We start from the raw sequence: 12,307 nt of genomic DNA, 5'->3' as shown, positions 1-12,307 counted from the left end.
ATACGCCACAGAGAAAGTAACCGTTTTCAGGTAGTTGTAGAGGAAAAACTACAAACGATGGAAGAAATATTCTATTTTCTTAAGTTTTCATTGTAATAACAACTCCAAATTCTTTCTCTCCCGTGCAGGTCCCTCGCCAAGAAGTCGCAGAACAACGGCATGTCCCCCCAGAACGGCGAGGTCATGCATCACATCACCGCCAACCCAGGGGAACAAGGCAAGAGTCTCCTAACTGTGGTTAACCCGGTGCAGAAACCTCCACGCCGGTATGACCAGGGATCTCCTACTTTCAATGGCAGCGCCACGGAGATGACTGAGCTGAATAGGAAACTGTTGGATGAGAGTGAGTATTTAACATTTATTTTATTTTGTTTATTAATAGTCGGGTCCACGAAGTGAGTTTGAACTCGGTTTAATTTAACTTTTGGATAAAGGAATCTGATTGGTTGATTAAAAAAAAGCCAATCAGATTGTTTAATCTGAGATTTAAGTTAAACCGAGATTAAACTCACTTTGTGGACTCGATCATAAGAGGTTTGATAGAGGGAATCGTCCCAAAATGGAAGAGCGAGGGACAGGATAGGCTTTCACCAGCCGTTTCGAGAACAAACCTTAGATATTTAGAATATATGTAGTTCGCCTCGGGTGGAAATCGAACCCGCGGTCTAACCCTTACAAGACAAACACGCTACCCTCCGAGCTAACTATGCTTGCAATTGGGAAGAGTAGAATCAAATATTAGAATTATTAGAGTGTTTTCATAAGATCCTGACTTATTTCTGAAACCCTTTTCTTGGCTTTTATCACATATGCAATAGGTTTGTTAAGGAGCGCTGAGCGCTTCGCCCCGCCAAGTCAAAAGAGTTTGACAGCGCTACCAAGAGGTAATAATCACCAAAATCTTTATTTGGCTCTCCTGAAAAATAGAGATTTTGCACTTACGATAGTTCGTATTGACAGCGACGATATGCGAAAAAATTTTTTTTTTTTTTTTTTTTTTTTTTTACCTATCAAAAAATTAATAAAATCGGAATGGCCCGTGGTATAGTTAGAAAAGATTGAATAAATCGGTATTATCTACAGAATAACCAAAATTCTAAAATCAATTTCAAGTACTTTTGATTTGTAACATGAAGCAGTACCTAGGTACTTTTTATACATACATCTACTTTTTTTTACTTACCTACAGATTTCTTTAAAGATTGAAAAAAAAGCGATGTACTTACCTGCGATTTGAAACGCACCCCCTGCAAGAGCATTCTAAAATTATTATCTATCTATGTAGGTGTATAGATCAATCTAGCTTTGAAATTACATATTTTGAAAATGCAAAATATCTAAAAGCGTAAAATTAAGTTTGTCTAGGAAAAAAATGATCTTTTCACTAGTCCAAACTCATTCTAGTGAATCAAAATTAAGGTGTCAAATTTGTGTAACATTCTAATATACCTAGAGAAATTTCTAAAATTGTGAGATAAAAATAAAAAAGGAAAAAAATCTAAAAAATAATTGTCTCTGAGTTTTTCCTACATAAAAACATGGTTAATTAGGTAAGCACCCAATTTAATAATACTGAATTAAGAAACATTAAAACAATTAATTAATATCTACATACCTAATTTAATCAAAATAATCCCACGAACATTTGATACAAACGCTCTAAAAAAAAACCTATGTAGGGTAATCCATTATTTCCCAAAGTTCAACTCACTGTAGGTGGGTGGATTAATTTTTTTGGCGTTTACAAAGACTATTTTGCTTTGGCTAGCTTATTTTCTGTTCACCATGGAAGAAATTAAAAAAGTAAGATGCAAAAAATAAACATACCTAGGTAAGCACCCAATTTAATAATACTGAATTAAGAAACATTAAAACAATTAATTAATATCTACATACCTAATTTAATCAAAATAATCGCACGAACATTTGATACAAACGCTCTAAAAAAAAACCCCTATGTAGGGTAATCCATTATTTCCCACAGCTCAACTCACTGTAGGTGGGTGGATTAATTTTTTGGCGTTTACAAATACTATTTTGCTTTGGCTAGCTTATTTACTGTTCACCATGGAAGAAATTAAAAAAGTAAGATGCAAAAAATAAACATAATTATACCTAATTGTTAAAGGAGACATTGATAAACATTTGATACAAACGCTCTAAAAAAAAACCCTATGCATTATTTCCCACAGTTTAACTCACTGTAGGTGGGTGGATTAATTTTTTTGGCGTTTACAAAGACTATTTTGCTTTGGCTAGCTACCTACCACTTATTTACTGTTCACCATGGAAGAAATTAAAAAAGTAAGATGCAAAAAAATAAACATAATTATACCTAATTGTTAAAGGAGACATTGATAAAATTATTGCAAAACTTTTATGCTCTTGAAATTGATAAAATACAAAACAACAACAATATTTATTATATTCTGAAAGATAAAAAACATTTCCCCCCAAAAATTATTGGTCGTTTAGCATAAAAATATAGTGTGATTGAATTTAGTTTAACAAATTGACAACATTGCATTTTCGTTTAGTACAAAAGAACCTGTTGGTTTCTGTGGACTGTTGACCATAGCGTAAACGTAAATACTCGAAATTACGTATGTACTACATTGCATTTTCGTTTAGTACAAAAGAACCTGTTGGTTTCTGTGGACTGTTGACCATAGCGTAAACGTAAATACTCGAAATTACGTACTTAAAAATCACACGTAAATACACGTTACGCACAAACTCGCATCCAAATACGCAAATTACGCGTAAATACGCTACATTACACACAAAATTATTTACGGTGCACAAACTTTACAATTTTGCACAAAAACTACCAGCCCACAAACCACAAGTCCTACAAGATGCGTAAACACGCTTACGAGAATCTCACGCGTAAATTACGCACTCACGCGATCACAAGATCACGTGGTCGTGAGTGTTACCTGCGTAAGTTGACAATCTTCATGGTAAGCTACGCCATATTGGTTACACACTGGTGATATACAGTGTGGACTTGTACTGATCTTATTCATACTCGAATAGCTCACGTTATGTCTGTACATACTATTCACCGGTGTGTTCACCCCGTTTACGCTGTTCACGCCATTGACGCTGTTCACGCTGTTGTAGAAGATGATGTTGTTGTCTGACTTTTGTTTCTTGAAGTGGTTCCTCTTGGATTGGAGATTGAAACTAGTGGAGGATTGTTTGAGATGAGAGGCCCCGGGATCAGACCCGGGCTTGTCCGTGGAATGTGAGTAGCAGTTGAGCTGCACGTATTCGCCACTCAGAGGAGACCCGGAGTATTTGGCACCCGACGACACTGGAAAAGATATGGGAACAGTGAAGGAATTACTTGTTTAATGCTGGGGTTTATCAAATCGGGATTGAGATGAAGGATTTCCCTACCTATACTTAATAGCCAGGTCATCCTTGGATTGAAATCTATCGTATTCGTAAGACTACATTCGAGAGACGTGAGGCGTGTACGTGAGACAACCTACGGTGGTAAAACTCGACCTAAAAGGTTTTATAGAGGGAACTGTATCTGCTAAGGTCTTATATGGGGTTTATCAAATCGGGATTGAGATGAAGGATTTCCCTACCTATACTTAATAGCCAGGTCATCCTTGGATTGAAATCTATCGTATTTGTAAGACTACATTCGAGAGACGTGAGGCGTATACATGAGACAACCTACAACCTACGGTGGTAAAACTCGACCTAAGAGGTTTGATAGAGGGAACTGTAACTGCTAAGATCTTATCGTCCTGAAATTGAAGAGAGAAGAAAGGGAGGACAGGATAGAAAGCCAGCCGTTCCGAGAACGAATCTTATCTGTGCTTAGGATGATGTCCGCTCCGGGCGGGAATCGAATCCGCGACCTACCCTCCAAGCTACCTAACTAGGCTGGAACTTATTATGTGCTCTCCCACAAACCAGATTAACGGACCAGTATGTATCTGGGAGAGATGTGTAGACTTACCATTACCAGTTGTGTTTTTGCCTCCCCCTGATTTTAACTCGGATATGTTCGGCCTGTGTGTTCGGGGTAGCTCGGGAAGTTTAGCTCCGCCCACTGAAAAATAAATAAAATTTAAAATATTTTACACTTCATTTTCATATCCGACGCGACATTTGATTTAAAAGTATTAAAACAGTAGGTTCAGTCTATCCGCGTAACAGGCCATTTCAGGCCTTTTATCGAAATTAGCGAGCCATTTTCTCCTGAAAAGTGGTCAAAATAAGTGTCTCTGCGTAGCAAACATACAAAATTTTTCAATACATAATTCTATGGGTTTCCTCATTATTAAGGAGAAAAGATAACCAAAAATTTCACGATTTGACCAATGGTCAGAGAAAAGTAAAACCTCATTTCTAAAGATTCTTACAGTTGAGTGGTGCCATGGCCTCCATACACAAACTGGTAGGCCGCTTCTTGGAGAGGAGACTTAGTGAGGATCTCCTGGTGTGACCTGATACAAAACTGCAAGACATGGTGCGAGTCCTGTGCGGTCTACATAGCTCCTCTTCCATCTCCAAATCCTGCAATCAGGGGAAGCAAGGGCACGAAGGGCACCCCCGGAAGGTTCCATTGAATTATTATCTGTCCGCTAAATTTCATCAAAATCGGACTAACAGTTTATGGCAAAACAAAACAAGCTGGGCCCGTCCCTCCGGGAATTTTTTAGCCCGTAGTTTATTCGATCGTGATTAGAGAAAATCAGTACCTATGTACCTACCTAATTTGTTTAATATTCAGTTTATTATCATTCTTGATTTGATTTTTTGATTTTACTTTCATGTAATGATTAAATTTAAAATCAAGACTAGAGCCCGTTCTCCCTTTATTCCCAATATAAGGCTCAAGTCACCAATCCACATTTATTGGCCTTCCTCGGCGTAGCTTAACATAGGTAACGCTAAAACCGGTCTTAAATGATCGACTGAAGTGTCAAAAAGCTTTCTCGCTTTGAGTTCATAGGTCGTCGCGACAAATTTCGAGATCAGAGCTCATTTGTGTGAGAAAATGTGAAAAAATCCCCAAAAAACGAGTTCATAGGTCGTCGCGACAAATTTCGAGATCAGAGCTCATTTGTGTGAGAAAATGTGAAAAAAATCCCCCAAAACCAGTTTTCAAAATCCCCCAAAAAACAGTTTTTTTTTTTTTGTTTTTTGGCTTTATGGTTTTCTGGACAAAATTTGCACCACCATTTTCGTGTTCCTGGTAAAAAGACCTTTAATTTGATATATAGGTCGACCAGGTTTGGATAAGTCCTTCTATGGGGACAGACAGACCGACAGACCGACCGACCGACCGAGTGACAGACACCGAAGCGAATACAATAGTCCGTCCCTTATACCTTTTTATTACTATTGTAATAATAAAGAAAGGACGGACTAAAGAGGGACTCAATGAACCTACAAGGTCCCGATTGGTGCCAAATTTTGAAATCAAATTTTCCGTCTTCGAGAGGAAACAAACAAACATATCAAATCTTTGTTGTTTGCTAATTCATTTGGTATCGTTCTCTTGTTAATTGAAGCATAAGAAAACTACATCCAAACTCGTCACGTTAAAACTTGGAAATCCCTTCGTTCGTTCAGTAAAAAAAAAAAAAAAAAAAAAAAACGCGTCACGTTAAAAATTGGAAACCCCTCCTTTTGTTAAAAAAAAAAAAAAAAAAAAAAAAAAATCAGGACTAATCCTGGAACTCACGCCATTTCCTGGAAGCACCTTGCTGAATATGGAATGCTTGCTGGCGGATTTCCTCTTCCTCAGCTCCTTCAGCAAATACGCAAACTCCGATTTGAGATAATGAAGTCTCTCTGATTCTTCACGGGTTAATTCCAGATCGGAATCCATGAGGTCCTCTATTTCATCCTGGACTTCTTTCATACGACGTGACACCTGGAATGTTAGGGAGCTTTTTTTATGGCTTTCGCAGGGTTCTCCTGGAGGAGCTCTTCCAACTTCCACCCAACCACTCGTTTTCGTGGACTTTGGATTTGGAGGTTGTTGGTTTGAGTCCATGTTGAGTCATAAAATAAAACAACCTCAGTGCTTAGAAAAAAAAACCCTTTGAAGTGTGGTACCTACCTAGTGCTTGGAAGAAACAACCAGAAAAATAGCCAGCGCAGCGGCGATAGCACGTTGAATGCGCCAGTTCCCATGATTGGTATCCGGGTGGTAACGTAGACCATTTCGTGTGCTGCGGGGTTTTTTCAGCCTCACTTCTAAGCTGAGTGAGGTTGATGTGAAGAGGTGGGTAACTTTGGGCCGGACGAAGGATTAACGAAAGGGCGAAAAATTGAAACCCCCGTCACAAAAACCTAACCAGACATACACTGACGTTGAAACTTCTCAAAGAAAGTCGTGACTTTGCCCCAAAATAAATACTCATTATTATTACACAATTGGATCAAACTTTATTTACAGATGGTAACAAAACAAAATGTATCTACATATAAATACAAAATAAAGTTTGATTAAGGGTGGGGTTAATGCCTATGGCATTCTCTACCACCCCACCCTTGATGTACTCATCTCATCCTTATCCTTAAAGGGAATTTAGAGAAAAATGGACTACTTTGCCTCACCTCTTTGAAAGGAGAACTGGAAATGTCTGGAAAACAGTAGAACGTGATAGCGTCCAACTTTGTGCTCGGATTCCTCCTGAATTTCAAAAGCTCATACAGGGATTCGATCTGAAAGAATTAAATTCTAATATTAGAAAAATTCTTGCCAGAAATTTCCGTTTATTTTTCTTCAGATAGATAGATAGAGAGAGAGAGAGAGATGGAAGAGGAGGAGGAGACTAGGAGAGGAAGAAAATATTTTTATAGAAAATAGAACACCGATGTAGAATTATTAAGAACTTTCGAGATTTATTATTTTTATAATTATTTCTTTTATGATTTCATAAATATTTTCGCCAAAAGTATTCGAAGCATTTTACATATTATGTTCATTTCAGAGAAAAAAAACTGCACCCGAAAATACCAGAAAAAATAACAACTTTCTTAAAATAAAATAAATAAAAAATGAAGTAGAAAATGTTTTAAATTTCTTTCACATTACTCTTTTATCAAAAACCCCTTCACAAAGGGGAAATATTTTAAAAAAAAAAAAAATATTAAGGAAAAGGTTTTGTAATGAAGTCCTAGAAAAGTGGAACATTACCTGAGTAGAAAATTGAGAAAGAAAATTTGTAATGAAAAATGAAAAAGAAAGAAAAGAGGAAATTGAATTCGGCGAAAGAAAACATAATACAAAAACCTAAATAGATATATTATTACCGACTATTGTTTTGAAAAGGTTATTTTGACTGAAAATACACAATAGAAGGTACATAAACATAATACACTGATGGAGTTCTATAAAATACCAACCCAATTTTCATTTAAAGTAAATATAAAATACTCGTATTGTCGCGGGTTCTATGCCCGCCTGGGGCGGACCAAACAGGAAACAGGTCAGGTTCGTTCTCAGAACGAATGGCTTTCTCTTACCCTGTCTTCCTTCTCATCGATTTCTGAACGATAAGACCCCCGTTGTTGAAATTCAGCTCCCTTATATAAAAACCTATTTTTTTTCCTCCCCTCCTTTTAGTCCGTAGCGTTTAGGGGCGGACCAAACAGGAAACAGGTCAGGTTCGTTCTCAGAACGGATGGCTTTCTCTTACCCTGTCTTCCTTCTCATCGATTTCTGAAAGATAATACCCCCGTTGTTGAAATTTAGCTCCCTTATATAAAAACCTATTTTTTTTTCCTCCCCTCCTTTTAGGCGCCTGGGGCGGACCAAACAGGAAACAGGTCAGGTTCGTTCTCAGAACGGATGGCTTTCTCTTACCCTGTCTTCCTTCTCATCGATTTCTGAACGATAATACCCCCGTTGTTGAAATTTAGCTCCCTTATATAAAAACCTATTTTTTTTCCTCCCCTCCTTTTAGTCCGTAGCTAAACGCTACGGACAGTTGGTCGATCGTCTCTCTTTTTCTTTTTTCTTATTAGCTAGCGAGTACCTATAATTACCTGCATATTCAAATGATGTAGTAAGAATCCGCCCACATCCCCCAGCGCCTTGTCTGTGGTAGACGTTACATACAGAGTGTTAGCGTAAATCAGTACAGACACCGAGATCCCCAGTCCTGGTTGTACGGGGAGGAGAGAGTAGATGGCTTTCAGTTGACGACCTCCTATCTCCAGAAGACACTCGGGACCTTTGAGCCAACTGAATTTGAGGGTAGCCTGTGGAGAGAGTATCAAGTCAACCCAATGACGCCGGAATTATTTTTTTCTCGATTTTTGCTAAAGAAATTATCAAGGTCATCTCAAAATGCTTCAAAAACCCTAGATTTTAAAACACTGGACCTCGTTACCTGCACATAAGTACAAGTATACATACATAAGTATAAGTAGTGCTTTATTTAGACTGTAAACTTAGAACAAGAAATGTCTCATTTTCTGGAGGAGAACTCATCGAATAAAAACTTGCTACCTACTTCCCCGGGGACCTCGGATGTGCTAGGCCAGTATTCATGGCCACGAAGGTTGAAAAAGCCAATTAAAAAAAAAAAATCTGGTGTGAACATCACACGACTTTCTTTATCCTATTGAATGATGCTTATTTGAGTGTTCTTTTACCCTAACTTTTACAATATCTCTAACCGTTTTGTCGCTATAGCTGAAAACCACCAAAATCGGTCGAAATCTGTCCAAAAGCGGTCAAACCTTCCACAGCCGTGGTACGCCGCCTTCCACACTGACGGGTAGGGATATGACGATGGAAGATTTCCTGCTGGTGAGGCGAGAGTCTTGAGCCTCCCTCGGGTGAAGATCAATGGGAAGTATTGCCTGGAATAGATGTGAGAGGAGGGATTTATGTCTGCAATATACTGGACCGTCTACTGGCCGGATGGCCCGGGAAGCAACAGTGGCCTCCAATATAACACAATCCAGTCCATTTGGTTGATTTACAGAATCAATTGCTGCATAATTATGCAGTACATTTGTATAAGCTTCAGTGAGCTTAATGCCCGCGCTGCAGTGGGGTACAAATTTGTCTGCAATGGGGATATCAGTTGACTCAAATCAGGGCACTTAATTAAGACCTAACCTAACAAAAGGACATAAGATCCTCTTTAGACTGCGGGAGTAAAGGGATAAGGGACTTTTCAGTCTCCTTTTTGCATTACAAATAGATTAACACAAGATATACGAGTATTCTATTCTATTCTATTACTTAGGGCTTTAGGCCCGGGAAGCAACAGTGGCCTCCAATATAACACATTCCAGCCCATTTGGTTGATTTGCAGAATCAATTGCTGCATAATTATGCAGTGCATTTGTATAAGCTTCAGTGAGCTTAATACCCGCGCTGCAGTGGGGTACGAATTTGTTTGCAATGGGGTTATCAGTTGACTCAAATTAGGGCACTTAATTAAGACCTAACAAAAGGACATAAGATCCTCTTTAGACCGCGGGAGTAAAGGGATAAGGGACTTTTCAGTCTCCTTTTTGCATTACAAATAGATTAACACAAGGTATACGAGTATTCTATTCTATTACTTAGGACTTTGGGACTCGATATAGGACACTCTTACTTAGGGTCATCGGACTCAATATAGGACACTTACTTTCATATCAGCGGGTTGCTGAATGCCAGAACTCTGGAGGAGAACTCTCAATGCTCCAGACATGGCGGACAATAGAACACTGTTCACACTGGACCTCGTTACCTGCACATAAGTACAAGTATACATACATAAGTATAAGTAGTGCTTTATTTAGACGGAGGGATTTATGTCTGCAATATACTGGACCGTCTACTGGCCGGATGGCCCGGGAAGCAACAGTGGCCTCCAATATAACACATTCCAGTCCATTTGGTTGATTTGCAGAATCAATTGCTGCATAATTATGCAGTACATTTTTTTGTATAATGCAGTACATTTGCAATGCCCGCGCAGCAGTGGGGTACAAATTTGTCTGCAATGGGGTTATCAGTTGACTCAAATTAGGGCACTTAATTAAGACCTAACCTAACAAAAGGACATAAGATCCTCTTTAGACTGCGGTAGTAAAGGGATAAGGGACTTTTCAGTCTCCTTTTTGCATTACAAATAGATTAAACAAGGTATATGTATACGAGTATTCTATTCTATTCTATTCTATTACTTAGGACTTTGGGACTCGATATAGGACACTCTTACTTTAGGGTCATCGGACTCAATATAGGACACTTACTTTCATATCAGCGGGTTGCTGAATGCCAGAACTTTGGAGGAGAACTCTCAATGCTCCAGACATGGCGGACAATAGAACACTGTTCACACTGGACCTCGTTACCTGCACACAAGTACAAGTACACATACATAAGTATAAGGAGTGCTTTATTTAGACTGTAAACTTAGAACAAGAAATGTCTCGTTTTCTGGAGGAGAACTCATCGAATAAAAACTTGCTACCTACTTCCCGGGGATTGAACCCGGGGATTTGCTAGGCCAGTATTCATGGCCACGAAGGTTGATCAAGCCAATATATATATATAAAAAAAACGATTGGTACCTATCTGTATTTTCATCTCAAACATTATCCTGGCCACAATAATCTCACAAGCTGCAAAAAAATCAACATGAAAATTTTTAGTGATATCCATAGAACATCAAAATTTCACTATATGGATGTTGAAAGCTCAAGGTAGATATCACTCAAATATTACTCGCTCCACAACAACAAATCAAAATTTCTAACATCATACGAAAGAAACTACACAACAACTAATGAAAATCCCTTAACGTACTCACAGAAGATCTAAATTTCACAACAGGATAGTCAATACTTCTGTCCATTTAGGGGTCCTATGGGAGTTCTTTGGGGGTAGTATCTACGCCAGTAGAATTACCTGCTTAATATGAACCAGTTACCTGTTTAATATGAACCAATTACCTGTTTAATATGAACCAATTACCTGTTTAATATGAACCAATTACCTGTTTAATATGAACCAATTACCTGTTTAATATGAACCAATTACCTGTTTAATATGAACCAATTACCTGTTTAATATGAACCAATTACCTGTTTAATATGAACCAATTACCTGTTTAATATGAACCAATTACCTGTTTAATATGAACCAATTACCTGTTTAATATGAACCAATTACCTGTTTAATATGAACCAATTACCTGTTTAATATGAACCAATTACCTGTTTAATATGAACCAATTACCTGTTTAATATGAACCAATTACCTGTTTAATATGAACCAATTACCTGTTTAATATGAACCAGTTTATCCATGGAGATGCTTGCAGAACAGCTGATGGCATATTGTTTGGACCAGGGAGAAGAGAGTTTAGCATGGGAGGGAGGAGAGCACAGAATCCAACAGAGGAGAGTGATAGGTCCCACTAGACAAGCACGGAGGTAGCGGTAGTAGAATGAGCGAGTGGAGATATGCTGTGGACGAGAGAGAATTTGGGTCAGTGGAAGTCAACGTGTTAACAGCTGTCGGTGATCGGGGGTGGGGACCAGAGTTGTAATCATATTTTTCAAACACTATTTAATAAGTACCTATTATCACTATGTAAGTATTTTACTCTGATTATGTAAATCCAAATTGTACCTTTGTTTATTATTATTACCTTCTTCATTGTATTGTATTATAATCAAAATAAAGAAAAAAACTTTACATTACATTACACGTCTGATCATCAATATTGATGGTCAAAATAAACAACCAGAGCAAGGCCTTTAATTATTTATTTACATAAATGTTATTATTATTTTTTCCGATTACCTACACTAGACTTAAGAAGGAAGGAAGGGTTTAGCCTAGTAGAAATCGACGTATTTGTGGTGAATAAAATACGAACCTCCGTGGCTACAATCAAGTTAATTTTTTTCCTAACCTCTGAGAACGCTCGGATACTGTTCCGGCACAGTGTACGAGTAGGTCCAGAGGTAACATGGAACTGAAACACGAGATAGACCTCAGCTGCCAGGCTCATTTGGTCTCGGTATTGTACTGGTCAAGAAGGTATTGTCACTATACTTGAAAACTATCGATAGTTATCGATAGTTTTTTTGAAAAATATCGATAACTATCGATGGCGCCGACTATCGATAGTTCTCCTCCTCTACTAACAGTTTCGTCTTTTTGGTCTAATTTAGTCCACTATAACTCACACTAGAGGTTTGCACGGCCGTCTTGTTGTCAGCCAAAGCTTGAGCGAGGAGGTGCACCAGGGTGGTGCCATCAGCCAGACTCTGGTGCACCCTGAGTATGGCCGTGGTGCAGTTG

The 12,307-nt window shown here is 38.2% G+C and overlaps 2 protein-coding genes and 2 long non-coding RNA genes across 4 annotated transcripts in view; 2 read left to right on the top strand and 2 right to left on the bottom strand.

Moving 5' to 3' along the window:
* LOC103520692 overlaps positions 1-399 on the top strand; it is a 2,090-nt gene extending 1,691 nt beyond the window's left edge. Inside the window, exons 2-3 of the mRNA XM_026831714.1 lie at positions 129-343; positions 383-399. Coding sequence (XP_026687515.1) covers positions 129-343; positions 383-399 — 232 coding nt within the window. The remainder of the gene's footprint in view (positions 1-128; positions 344-382) is intronic.
* Positions 400-1,280: 881 nt separating this feature from the next.
* Positions 1,281-2,610, bottom strand: LOC113472120. Its single transcript, XR_003394568.1, has 2 exons — positions 2,326-2,610; positions 1,281-1,827 (listed from the first exon to the last, which is right to left on the bottom strand). It is a non-coding gene; the product is annotated as an uncharacterized LOC113472120 (long non-coding RNA).
* Positions 1,488-2,091, top strand: LOC113472119. The gene is made up of 2 exons (XR_003394567.1): positions 1,488-1,550; positions 1,832-2,091. It is a non-coding gene; the product is annotated as an uncharacterized LOC113472119 (long non-coding RNA).
* Positions 2,611-2,620: 10 nt separating the features above from the next.
* LOC103520691 lies at positions 2,621-12,303 on the bottom strand (the record flags this gene model as incomplete). Its single annotated transcript, XM_026831713.1, has 10 exons — positions 2,621-3,319; positions 3,983-4,075; positions 4,389-4,542; positions 5,717-5,908; positions 6,598-6,705; positions 8,032-8,247; positions 8,731-8,853; positions 10,246-10,347; positions 11,278-11,463; positions 12,193-12,303. Coding segments are annotated over 10 exons (1,686 nt in total), but the record flags the coding sequence as incomplete, so codon positions are not given.
* Between the last annotated feature and the right edge of the window lie 4 nt (positions 12,304-12,307).

This window comes from Diaphorina citri, unplaced genomic scaffold (assembly GCF_000475195.1).
Source record: "Diaphorina citri unplaced genomic scaffold, Diaci psyllid genome assembly version 1.1 scaffold3945, whole genome shotgun sequence".
Lineage (NCBI taxonomy): Eukaryota > Metazoa > Arthropoda > Insecta > Hemiptera > Psyllidae > Diaphorina > Diaphorina citri.
This window is presented reverse-complemented; position numbering and strand designations above follow the sequence as displayed.